General features: G+C 46.7%; 1 protein-coding gene across 8 annotated transcripts in view; it reads right to left on the bottom strand.

Moving 5' to 3' along the window:
- SMC5 (structural maintenance of chromosomes 5) overlaps positions 1-9156 on the bottom strand; it is a 76238-nt gene extending 67082 nt beyond the window's left edge. For 4 of the 8 annotated variants that reach the window (XM_028748083.2, XM_028748084.2, XM_028748085.2 and 1 more), the window contains exons 1-2: positions 8934-9155; positions 7945-8086 (exon numbers count right to left, since the gene is read on the bottom strand). In XM_028748083.2, coding sequence (XP_028603916.2) covers positions 7945-8086; positions 8934-9118 — 327 coding nt within the window. In that variant the 5' untranslated portion in view covers positions 9119-9155. Of the gene's footprint in view, positions 1-7944; positions 8087-8508; positions 8648-8933 lie in introns of those variants that run through there. The other 4 variants (XM_077935943.1, XM_028748086.2, XM_028748088.2 and 1 more) reach the window with 4 other exon arrangements.
- Positions 9157-12406: the final 3250 nt, after the last annotated feature.

Here is a 12406-nt window from a genome sequence, read left to right as displayed (position 1 = left end):
GGATCAGGTTAGCCATATTGATTTGTATGCTGTTGGTGGATTATTGTCATTGTCCTGTTGGGCTGTGTGTGTGATAAAGGGGAGCCATACCGGGGTGAAGGCATCTTCTTCTGTTTGTCCCCGTGTCAGTTTCAGTTTATTAGTTAATTTTTCTAGTAGGGCTGTTTCCCATACTGTTTGGTACCATTGGTCCATGCTTACTCCTGACAGGTCTCTCCAGTGTCTGGTTATGGTGTTTCTGGCTGCTGAGAGCAGGTGGGTTATGAGTTCTTTGTGGTGTAAATGGGCATTGTTGTCTTGGAAGATGTTTAGTAGGGCCAATTCTGGGGTGGTGTCTATTACTTGCTTAGTTATTTTACAAATTTCTTGTATGGCTGTTGTCCAGAATAGTTGGATTTTGGGACACTCCCACCACATGTGGAAGTATGTGCCTGTGGAGGTGCACCCTCTCCAGCATTTTGGTGAGGTTCCTGGGTGTATTAGCGCTAGTTTCCTTGGTGTTAGGTACCACCTGTAGGTGAGTTTCAGTGTGAGTTCTTTTCTTTTCGTTGATATGGATTTAAAGGGGGGTTTAGACCACATTCTGGTCCATTGAGTGGGGTTTATCTCATAGCCTATGTCATTCTCCCATTGATTTTTGATTGCGTCTAGGGGATTTGCGAGATTTTGGAGTAGTATTTTGTATATTGCGGATACCATCCCTTTACCGTTTCCCTTTGTTGTTAGGAGGAGGTTTTCGAAGGTTGTCAGGGGCCTAGTTGCTGCTGATTTTACTGTTGGGTTGTTTAAGAGGGCATGTAGTTGGTGTTGTGTTAACCAGGGCATTTGGGTGTCTTCTAGTTTGTCTTGTATTTCTTGTGTTGACAAGGGTTTGTTATTTTTATAAAAGTCTATTAGGCGATACAAGCCTTTGGTTCGCCAGGTTTTTATCTTGAGGTTTTGTGCTGCATGGTGGAATAATGGGTGGTATGCCAGGGGGATTAGTGGGGATGGGGTTGGGGATAGTTTGCCTATTTGTGTTTTCCATGCTTTGAGCATGGTCTGTGTGTACCTGTTAAGTGTTGTGGGAATTTTCTTTAGTTTGTTTGGGAGGAGTGGGTATGTTGTGGTGCAGGTGTTTTCAATTGTGTCCCTCTCTAGGTGTACCCATTGTTTTGTCTCATCTTCTAGTATATATGGGATTATATGGCGTATTTGGTTGGCGTTGTAATATGCTTCTATGTTGGGGATTCCCCATCCTCCTTCTGAGGTGGGGAGGTGCAGGTATTTGGGGCTTATTCTTGGTTTTTTATGTGAGAAGATGAAAGAGTGTAGTTTTCTCTGCCAACTGTGAAGTTGGGTTGAGGGGATCCAGATTGGGAGGGTTTGGAATAGGTAGGTTAGTTTTGGGAGTGTGATCATTTTGATCATGGCTATTTTGTCTGAGAGAGTGAAATTCATGTTATTCCATCTCTTTAGGTCTTTGTTAATTTGTCGCCACAGGGGCTTGTAGTTGTGGAGGTATAATTTATTGAGGTTTCTGGTTATTTGTACCCCTAGGTATCTGAACTTGGTGTGGCAAAGTTTTATTTTGGTGACCTTCGTGAGTTCTTTTTGGGTGTGAGGAGGGGTGTTGAAGCACATAGCTTCTGACTTTGTGAAATTTACCTGTAGGCCCGACACCATTGCAAATGCGTTGAGTTCTCTGATTAGGGAGGTTGCTGTGCTTATGGGGTCTGGTGTTGTGACCATTAGGTCATCTGCAAAGAGCCCTAATTTATAGGTCCTGCCTTTTATTTCCACTCCCTTGATGTCTGCGGCTGCTCGGATGCGGATTGCTAGGGGTTCCAGAGCCAGGATAAATAAGAAGGGAGACAGTGGGCATCCTTGTTTCGTGCCTCTTTGGATAGCTATAGTGTTAGAATCCATATTGTTAGTTCTGCATTTTGCTGAGGCTTGGGAGTATATTTGTTTGAGGATTTGTAGGAAGTTGGGGCCAAATTTCATGTTAGTTAGTACTGCTAATATGTATTTCCACTCCAAGCAATCAAAGGCTTTGAGTATGTCTAGGGACATAATTGTCAATGGGAGTTTGGTTGCCTTGCTGTGTTCGATCAGGTTCAGTAGTTTCCTGATGGGGTCTGTTATATTGCGGCCAGGGACAAAGCCAGTCTGGTCTGGGGCTATTAACTTGTGTAGGAAGATTTTTAGGCGGTTGGCCAAGATTGATGTGAATATCTTGTAGTCTTGGTTTATTAATGAGATTGGGCGGTATGATTCTACTTTGAGGCTGTCTTTTAGTGGTTTTGGGATGGAGACTATTTTGGAGTGGGTCCAGGTTTTGGGGATGGGGCCTCCTTTTATGATGTCGTTGAATAGGCGGGTCATGTAGGGCATCAAGGGTTCTTTGAATTTCTTATAGAATTCTGCTGTGAAGCCGTCTGGGCCTGGGGCTTTGTGTGGTTTCAAGTTTTTGAGGACCGCATCTATTTCCTCTGGGGTGATAGGGCTATCCATGAATTCCTGTTCCTCATCAGTTAGGGTAGGCATGGTCAGTCCTGCTAGAAATTTTTTGATTTCCCTCTCTGGTGGGTTATGGGAGGTGTATAGGTTGGAGTAAAATTCTGCAAATTCTGAAATTATTTCTTTGGGGGAGAATGTTATGTTGCCGTCTTTTTTGGTGATGCAGTGTATTCTTGTTTTGAGTGCTTTTTTCCTACATCTATTTGCTAGTAATCTGGAGTTTTTCCCTCCATATTCATAGAAACGTTGTTTAGAGTATAGAATGTTGATCATTGTTTTGTTGATTTCTAAGGAGTCTAGTTCTCTCCTTTTCTGTTCTATAAGTTTGAGGAGTTTTTTAGATCCTGTTTGTTTGTAGCGTGATGAGAGGGCTGTGATGTCTTGTTCTATTTTGCTAATTTTTGAGGAGGTTTGTTTTTTAAGGAATGTTTTCTCTTTTATGCAAGCTCCTCTGGTGACCGCTTTCATTGCGTCCCATAGGAGGGGGGTTGTTGTATTGTTTACATCGTTTTCTTTGAAGTAGTTTTGGAGGGTTTTTGTGAGACTCTCTCTAATTTGTTTGTTTGTAGTTAGGATGGGACTGAAGGACCAGGATGGGGTGGTTTGTGTTCCTTCTCCTATTTTAACAGTGACTTCTACTGGGGCGTGATCTGTGATTTTAATGTTACCTATGTTTGTTGATTCTACTGAGGGAATCAGACCCTGTGTGAGTAGAATGCTGTCCAGTCTGGACACTGTATCATGGCGTCCCGATTGGAATGTATGGCTGATGTCTCCCGGGTTTTGCTCACCCCAAATGTCATAGAGACCCCTGTTTTTTAGCATTTTTAGTAACTTGTAAGAGTTCCTGGTTGTTGGGGGTTTCCTTCGGAGGAAGGTTGCCCATGGGGTTGTGGGGTGGATATCTTTCAGGGATATACCTTTCATATTTAGATTGAGGTCCCCTCCTAGGATTGCTTCCCCTTCAGAGAAGGAGAGGAATTTGTTTAGTGTTTTCTGGAAGAATTCTAGTTGTTTCGTGTTTGGGGCATATATGGAGCCGATTGTCAGTTTGATTTTGCCATCTAGTGTCCCTTTAGCGAAAATGAATCTGCCTTTTTTGTCCTTGAGGACTGTTGTGGCAGTGAAGTTCAGGTCCCTACTGAGTATTATGGCTACACCACGGGCTTTCCCTGAGCCTCGTGCGACCCACTGTTGACTAAAGCGGGGGTCGCTCAGGAGTTTGCTGCCTTTGGGTGGATTGTGTATTTCTTGTAGGAAGGTGATGTGTGGTTTCATGGTGTTTATGTATGAGGTGATGCGTTTTCTTTTGATGGGGTTTCCCAGCCCCCTCACGTTTAATGTAATTGCTTTTAGGTTAGCCATTTTGTTTATCTATTATGTGGGGCGATTCCCTGCCAACCCGTTCGGGTTGTCTTGTGTCTCTCTCTTCGTGTTGTTTAAAGAACCAGTGGGGTTGCGCTGACCTAGGGTGTGGTGGGTGGGGGGCTAGTAGGATTAGAGTGAGATTTGGGTTAAAGAGTAGGGGGTAAGTTGTAGGGAGTTTCCTATATGTAGTCATATAGGTGTTTGTTTGGGGTATTTTGGGCCATCTGGCATTTAGCCAGTTGGTCCTAGGTCTCAGCTGGTGTGGAAGGCCGTGTTCAAGGACAGGCCGTCCCCCCTGTTGTCTGCGATAGGGGGTGATCAGCGAGACAGTGTGAAGTGACTTTGTAACGTCGCTGTCAGGTATAAGGTTTGTAAGCAGTGTTGCCAGTATTATGAGCAACATTGTTGGTGTGTTGGGGTGGGGATGTGGGTGTTGGTACGCTCTGGTGCCACCATAGTGCTGGTTGGGTATCAGATTTTAGCCTGATTGTGGGTTGTGTTATTAAGGTTGGAGTTGTTTTTCCTTAGTATGGAGTATGAGGATGTTGAAGGTGTGGGTGATGGGGAATGTGGTTGAGGTCGTCTGGACTGGTGTTGGGGTGGGGATTTCTGTGGGGGTGCGGGGCTGGGGGGGGTGTTGATGGTGTTAACTAAATCTATGTTTTGGGGGGGGAGGGGAAAAAAGGGGGGGGGAATCACCAGTCCTTCAGTTTGTGGTTTTTTCCTGGTTGCTTCTTTCAGCCGGGGTTGTTGTTGTTGTAGGGTTGTCCATCTGCGATGAGTTGGTTTGGTTGATCTTGGTCTGGTTTCTTGTGTCGTATGGCCGGCGGGACGGTTCTGAGCATGATGCTTGCCTGTATTGGTTTGCGTTGTTGCGCCGCTTCTGTTGTATCTTTTTCTTCTGTACCATTGTCCAGTTGTTTGCTGTTGTTTCCTCGTGGTTGGGGCTGTCGCTTGGTGGGTTTGTCGGTTTCCATTCCGGCGGGAGGTCGAGTTCAAGGTTCTTTAGTAGTTGCAGGGCCTCAGGTATGTTGGTAGCCATGTGTTGTGTTGTGTTCGTTGTTACAATGAGGCGGAAGGGGAAGCCCCATCGGTATTTGATCCCTGCTTGTTGGAGACGCTGGGTGCATGGGCGCAGGCTTTTCCTCCGGTTTAGGGTATCCTGAGATAGGTCCTGTAAGGCCAGAATGGGGGTTTCTCCATATCGAAGGTTGCTTGAGTTTCTGAGTTGGTGCCATATTTCTTCCTTCTTTCGGTAGCGTGTGAAACATACAATGATGTCTCTCGGGGGGGCGCTGGGTTTTGGCATAGGTTTTAGGGCTCTGTGAGCCCTCTCCAAGTCCTCTGCCTCAAGTTTCAGGCTTGGGATTGTGTTTTTCAGCCAGCGTATAATTAGGTCTGCTGGGCTTTTCTCCTCTGTTTTTTCAGGAAAGTTGCGGAAGCGGATGTTACAACGTCTATTGCGGTCTTCAAGGTCGGCTTGCTTAATTTTCATCTCGTTGTGTTCTGCTTCCATTTGGTTTACCAGTTCGTCCAGTTTCTTGTTCACACGTGCGTTCTCCTCCCGGTATTGTTCTATTATTCTTTCTTGCATTTGGTTCTTGTTCTCTAGAGCTTCCACTTTGGAGGTTAGATTGTTGATTAGTACCTGCATGGGAGCCATTGTGGCCTTCAGTGCTTCTTCTAATCGTGCTTCCATTTCCCTCAGATCTCGTTTCGTTATTGGGTGGTCATCATCTTGAAGGGGAGCTACCATCTTAGCATTGTTTGCCATCTCCCTGGTTGGTGTCATCTCGGTCTCCCTGATGGTTTTGGTTTGAGGTTGGCTTGGCGTCCTCTTGGGGTTGGGCGTGTGGTGGTTAGGAGTTGTGGCAGTGGTGATTCCTGGGTATTGTTGGGTTGCTGAGCTGATCAGGCTTTGTTGGCTGGTGGCTTTTACAGAGCGTTTCGATTAGGTGGTCATTTGTGTCACTTCTAGCCTGTGTTTTAAGAACTTCTCTAGGGCTTCTGTAGATGCCTCAGCGGTGCCGCCGAGGCGGGGGGGGGCAGGTAAGTAGAGATGGGTATACTAACGGACAGACAGTTCATATAAAGGGAAGGGGGTTAGCAGGTAGAGATGCAAGAGATTAGAGGGTATATGTTTAATTTTCCTCCATTTTTAATTACTTTCCCACAAGCAAAAAATAACAACAATAACCAGGGGGAAATATTATTCTTAAGAAAAACAAATCAAACAAAACCATGCAGTTATTTTTTGTTCCCCAAATGGGTATATGGAGGAAATTTTTGTTTTAAAAGAGAGTGGTGGTCGTAGCTGGGGGCGAAAGATTCCCCCCTCAGGAGCAGGCGAACAAGAGCTTTAAAAAGAGAAAGAAAAGAAGAATAATTGTATGGCTCTGCTCTGTCTTTTAAAAAAAAATAATAATATGTCCCCCCAACCACCGCCACCACTCTCCGTCTGCAGAAAAGCAACCAAAAATGTACGGGTAAAAGATAAAAATGAGAATTAAAGGTAAAAAAAAAAGGGGGGGTGTCTTTAAATAAAGCTTTTTATTTTTATTTTTTTTTAAATGAGTAAAGTATAGGTAAAAGAGGGTAGGTAAAAGAGAGTGGAAAGTCTGGGGCGGAGTGGCAGTCCCAGGAAATGGCCTGTGATGGTTCAGGGCTGTTTTCTGGGTACTGCCATTTTAAATCTTAAGAGGGGGGTTTGAGGTGGAAATAAAATGAGGTTTAAATTGAGGATGTGTGTGTGGAAAAGTGTGTCTTTAAATAGTGAGTAGAAAAGATAGAAATAAAAGTAAAGATTCAAATAAAGGGTGGCTGCAGCAGCAGTGGCCCCTCTTTTAAAAAGAAAAGTGGTAAAAGTAGGTATATGGGGGGGAGGGATAAGAAAGATGTATATATATATTTTCTTTAAAGGGAGGGAGGGAGGGGGAGGAAAGGGTTAAAAAAAGGGGGTGTTAAAAAAAAGGGGGGGGAGGTTGTTTTTTCTTTTCTGTGGTCTCCTTTGTTATGCAGCTTCTCTGTGTTCTCCTTGCCGCTGGAGCTCCCGGTAGGGCTCAGCCACGTGCGTTTTTGTTTTTTTTTTCCTTCCTCCCCGAAGCCTATTTTGCCTTCACCGTGCTCACCTACCTCTCCTCTGCTTTCCCGTCGGCAGAGATGGGGGCAGCAACGGTAAATTTGGGGCTCCTTTTTCTTTCTTTCTTCTTCTTCCTCTCTCTCCCTTTCTTTCTCCCTCTTTGCGTTAGTTCCACTGTCCTCCGGGTTTTGGAGCTCCTCTCGGCTGTTGGGGGGGGGGGTCGGGTGCCTTTCCGGCTCAATCAAGGTCGTGGGGGGGTGTTTTGGCTCCTTTGATAGATGCCCGGGCACCCCCAATTCCTCTCCGTTGGCAGTGCTGGCAGCAGCAGTTCTGGGGGGTCCGGGAATCGGTCACCAGAGCCTTTTACTCTGGCTGGCTTCAGGAGCTCTTTTCTTCTGCTGCTGCCGCCATGCTGCCTCGCCGGAAGTCGTGAAGCAGAATTCTCCCCGCCAAATACATTCTAAGATGGTCTAGGCCTATAAGGATAGCCCTGCATATTCTTCCTGGCTCTGTGAACTACCTTTTCTTAAAAATGTGAGCGTATTTGTATTATGTTCTAAACTATGGCATGTAGTCGGCTTAATGGTTGTTCCTATTTAGTCACACTATTGCTAGAATCGTCTCTCGGCTTAACTGCAGTCTTTTGGGATGGCTCACTGAAAATCAGGAGAAACCTTTCGTCTAAATATCAACCAGAAGCTCCCTATGTGCTGTATGCCGCACACAAAATTAGTAAGCAATTTTATATTCATTCTCCAGGGTGCTGCAGTACATAAAAAACACCAGAGTATATCAAAGCTTTAGAAAAGAAAGGTATCTTAACACACACACAAAATATGGAAGTCAAATTGAGAAAAGAGCCCAATGCATTTTCTACAAAAGTCTGCCCTCTATTTTCCATCCAACATATTAAACAGTCTTTTAAGCTGTTACCACACTTTAAACATATTACCATGAGAATACCATTCTATAAGATTGCAAAGAGTTATCCTCACCTTGTCTGCTCGTCCTATGAAGGAAGGTTTTCCAGCCAATCCCAGGCATAAGGCACATACGATACTTGATTTACCTGTTCCATTAGCTCCAACTATCATGTTTAGATGGGGTCCTGGAAGCACCACACAGGAATCATAAGTACTGAAAGGCAATGCCATTATAATTTAATGTTTAGAAAGCGGGAAATCAAGGAATCTGAATAATCAAATGCAGATTATTATAACACCAGTTCATTATATTTAGTTTGCCAATGTTTTTTTCAAAACTATCACAGTCCTTCGTGTTTTACCCCCCCCCCAATGAATATATTAGGAGTAAATATCTGCAGACCCCATATTCTATACACTGATGAATTTTGAAATCAAAACTAATGTAAGAACTCTGGGTTGACAGAGATTGGAATGTGGCATTAATTCAACATAGTCTGTGACTAGACAACAGAATTACAAAATGTAATTTTGCCAGTTAACCCGGCAAAAGATATTCACAGACGTGGAGTTCTAGGAGGGACCAGAAGCCTAGCTAATATTGACCCTCTGTATATTCCCTTTCCCTCGATGGACCTTTAGACCTTTCCCAGTCCGCTGTGCCACCGGGTTGCCTGCGCCTCCCCGGGGCCCAGGGAGGGTCTCCTCGCGAGCCGGAGGGGCAGCGGGCCTTGGCTGAGGGGCCCAGCAGGGAGGTCCCGAGCGCCGCTCCGCTGAGTGGGGGGGGGGGGGAGCGCTGCGGGTTTCTTCTTCTAAGCCACCACGAGTGGAAGATTCACGAAGCAAGTAGCGCGGAAAGAGACTTCCCCGCCCGCTCGGCGCTCCCGCCCTCCCTGCAGCCGAGACGGGAGGTGGGAGGCAGGCGCTGGAAGCCCCCGCGTCTCCCGCTGCCGCCTGGCCAGGACGGGGGTCCTCCGGGGGGAGGCTGCCCCCTCGCCCCGCCCGCCCCGCGGGGAAGCCCCGCCCACGAGGCCCCGATCCTCCCGCCCCGCCGCGCTCACAGGAAGTTCTCCATGTAGATCTTGAGGATGGAGCCCTCCACGAAGGGCGGCTCGGGCTCCGGCGGGGCCAGCGCGGCCAGCGGGGCCGTTCTTCGCCTCCAGCGGCGCAGGCGGCCGCTGCCCGGGCTCCCGCCTTCCGCTTCCTCCTCAGGGCTCTTCGCTCGGCGCTTCGCGGGCGTCGCCATTTTGCCGCCGCTCCAGGCGCGCGGGCGCGGCGAAGATTTAGCAGGCCGGCGGCGCGCGCCCGCCCGCTTCTCATTGGTCGCCGCGGCTCGACGTCGGGCTGGGAACGCGCGTCATTGGCGGGGGCGACCTTCTGCCTCGGGAGCATTTCCGTTAGCTGTGAAAGAGCGGCCAGGCGCACGGGGGGGGCGGCAGTCAATGGGGTCAATTCCAGGGGGCGGGCCGGCGGAAGCGGACGTTTTCATTGGGTGGGGGAGCGACGGGGCGGGGCATGATATGTAAAGAGCCTCTCTGCGCGACGTCACAGAGGGCCAATAGTAGGCGGCCGGGCGGGAAGCGGTCGGGTGGGTGGTGCGCCCTTTGGCCCCGTCCCGGGAGGGCTCTCGGGCTCCGGCTCCCGGCGGGGCCCCAGGAAGGCGCCTGAAGGGCTCCTTCTGAGGGCCGTCACCGCTCTGTCTCTCTTGACCGTGTGAATCCTGGCTCAGATCCAGGAATTAGCTTCCCCTTCAGATAATTTTTAATGGAATAATTTTCTAATGTCTGGAGTAATTGAAGTTTGAAGTCTTGTTTATTCTGTTAAATTCTACTCCAAGAAGACCCATTTGTTCTAAGTAGAACTCAACAATGCAGACATGTATGCACGAAGTATTTTTTTCTAATTGTGATCTCATTGACACCTCTAGATCAGGCACCTCTTAGAAATAATTAAATAATATTTTTGGGAAATGTTAATATTATTTATACTTCTAAATAAAATTACATTTTAGAATTTAACTTTGAAATTAAAATATGACATATTTTAAGCCCATGAAAAATACAATGAGATTGGTATTTTTAGTTTTGAAGACCAAAACTGTCAAATTTTTTGAAATTTCAAACCCTCATAACTAAAAAAATGAGATTTTAAAAATTAACATTTTAGATTTTAACTTAGTTTTGAGCATTCAAAAAGTATACAAAATATTAAGAAGATTGAATGACACAAGGTTAAATATCAGATCACTTGATATGGAATGACCCATTAAATCATTTTAAGGCAGCAGTCACTTGAAACAAAGGGGAAAAGAAATGCAAATGCCACACACACACACACACAAATTTTGGGACTAGAATAGAGAGTCCTAGATTAGTAGTGAGTGTGGCTTACATTTTTGCTGGAATAAAACATGCTACGTCTGTATTTGAATCTGCCTATTTCCCCCCCCCCCCCCCCCCCGGTTCTTTGTCCTCAGAGTGGATGTCTTTGAAAGTTGGTAGTCATACTTTGGATCCCAAATGCCCTGGAACTTGGGAAGTTTTGGCTCCCGAATGCTGCAAACCTGGAAGTGATCCAGAACGGATTCCATTCAACTTCCAAGTTACGACTGTATTGCAGTGTAACACCTTTATGAAAGGATTTTTTAAATGGTACTAAGATACCTAACCCCTTGATATTAAAGTGTTTCTGTATCAGACTATAATGAAATAACAGGGCAGTGTACAATGTTAAAACCCAACATGCTATTTTAGAAATAAAAATAATAGAGTAAAATAATTAACACAACTAGCTAACTAAGCAACAACATAAACCCAGCCCCATACCACTGTCATGTGACAACAGTGTCAGTTACCCATCACTGACTTTATAGTCTGTCATAGAAAGTTCTTGCAGTTTTCCTCTTTTCTGTGTTTCTCCCTCTCCTTTGTTCTTTTTCTCTTATCCAGTTTTTTATTCTTCTCCAACCTGTCACACTCCCAAGTTCTTTTCCCTTGCTGTTTCCTAACTGCCCCCTTTCGACCTTTGATCTGCATTCTATTAACTCCATAACAGCAGACATTCCTATAATCTTGTGAATTCTAGATATTCTTGAAGTCTCCACCAGAGGTCAGCATAATATTCATTACAGGAGAGAGAATTTTACAAGTCTATTGATGAGACATTTATGACTTAATTTTAAATACCATTTTGTTCAGAGGGGGAAAAAGATAGTGGAATATTTTATCTGTCCACAAAGGCAGACATAGAAATATAAATGCTTTATCCCATGTTGATGGCCTTTCAGCTGATTCCCTGGTGGCCCACTGGAATGTGCAGTTCACCAGGGCTATTGACTGTTTGGCTCCTAAGCGCCCTCTCCAATTGCATGGAGCCCGGACAACCCTGTGGTTTTCCACGGATCTGAGGGCAATGAAACAATCGCTGAGACGGCTAGAGCACCAGTGGCAGATAACTCATTCTGAAGCTGACAGGGTAGAGCTCAGTATAGAGCCTACCAAGTGGCAGTAGCGACGGCGAAGAAGACTTTCTTCACTGCCTCTATTGCATCTGCAGAAAACAGCAACAAGAGACTCTTTCAGGTGGTTCGCAATTTAGTGGAACCACCTGCTACATTGGGGCCCAGTACGGGCCACATGATCTCCTGCGATGATTTTGCAAAGTTTTTTGCAGATAAAGTCGCTCAGATTTGGGAAGAGGTAGACTCCACCGTGGGAGCAGGGCCGGAGCAGGAGAGTGCTAGACAGTGGCGTAGCATGGATTGTCAGCACCCGGGGCAAGGCAAGTAATTTGCGCCCCCTAACCCTCGCTCTCTCTCTGCACCGCACGGCACGCCTGGCACACACCCCCCCACAGTGGGCGGCGGCTCGGATCGGATTCGCACAGCCAGCACTGCAGTGAGAGAGAGAGAGAGAGTGACCCAGGTAGGGGCAGAGAGCTGCGAGTGCGAGCGCCCCCGCCCCATGTTGCGCCCGGTGCGGCCGGGCCCCCCTGCACCCCCCACGCTACGCCACTGGTGCTAGAGGATGTGGACAGGCTGCTTGGACAAGTGAAACCAACCACCTGTCTCCTTGATCCTTGCCTTATAAAGCTAGCCGGGAAGGGCTGGGTGATGGGCTTCGCGGGGTAGTGAATGCTTCCCTCTGTGGGGGAGCCTTCCCAGACCCAGTGAAAGGGGTGGTTATCAAACTGCTTCTTAAAAAACCATCCTTAGATGCGGCCAATATGGCCAACTATCACCCAGACCCAAATCTTCCATTCTTGGGCAAGGTGATTGAGTGAGTGGTTGCTGAACAACTCCAGGCACACATGGAAGAAGCAGACCATTTGGATCCCTTCCAGTTTCAGGCCTCATCATGGGACTGAAACTGCCTTGGTCACGCTGGACGATGGTCTCTGGCAGGCTAGGGACAAAGGTGAGAGCTGTTTCCTAGTTCTGCTGTATCTCTCAGCAGCTTTTGAAACTATCGACCATAACATCCTTCTGGACTGTCTAGGGCTGGGGGCACTGTTATACATTGGTAAAAAGGTAAAG

This window comes from Podarcis muralis, chromosome 11, assembly GCF_964188315.1.
Source record: "Podarcis muralis chromosome 11, rPodMur119.hap1.1, whole genome shotgun sequence".
Lineage (NCBI taxonomy): Eukaryota > Metazoa > Chordata > Lepidosauria > Squamata > Lacertidae > Podarcis > Podarcis muralis.
Note: the sequence above shows the minus strand (reverse complement) of the source record. Positions and strands in the feature narration are given on the sequence as shown.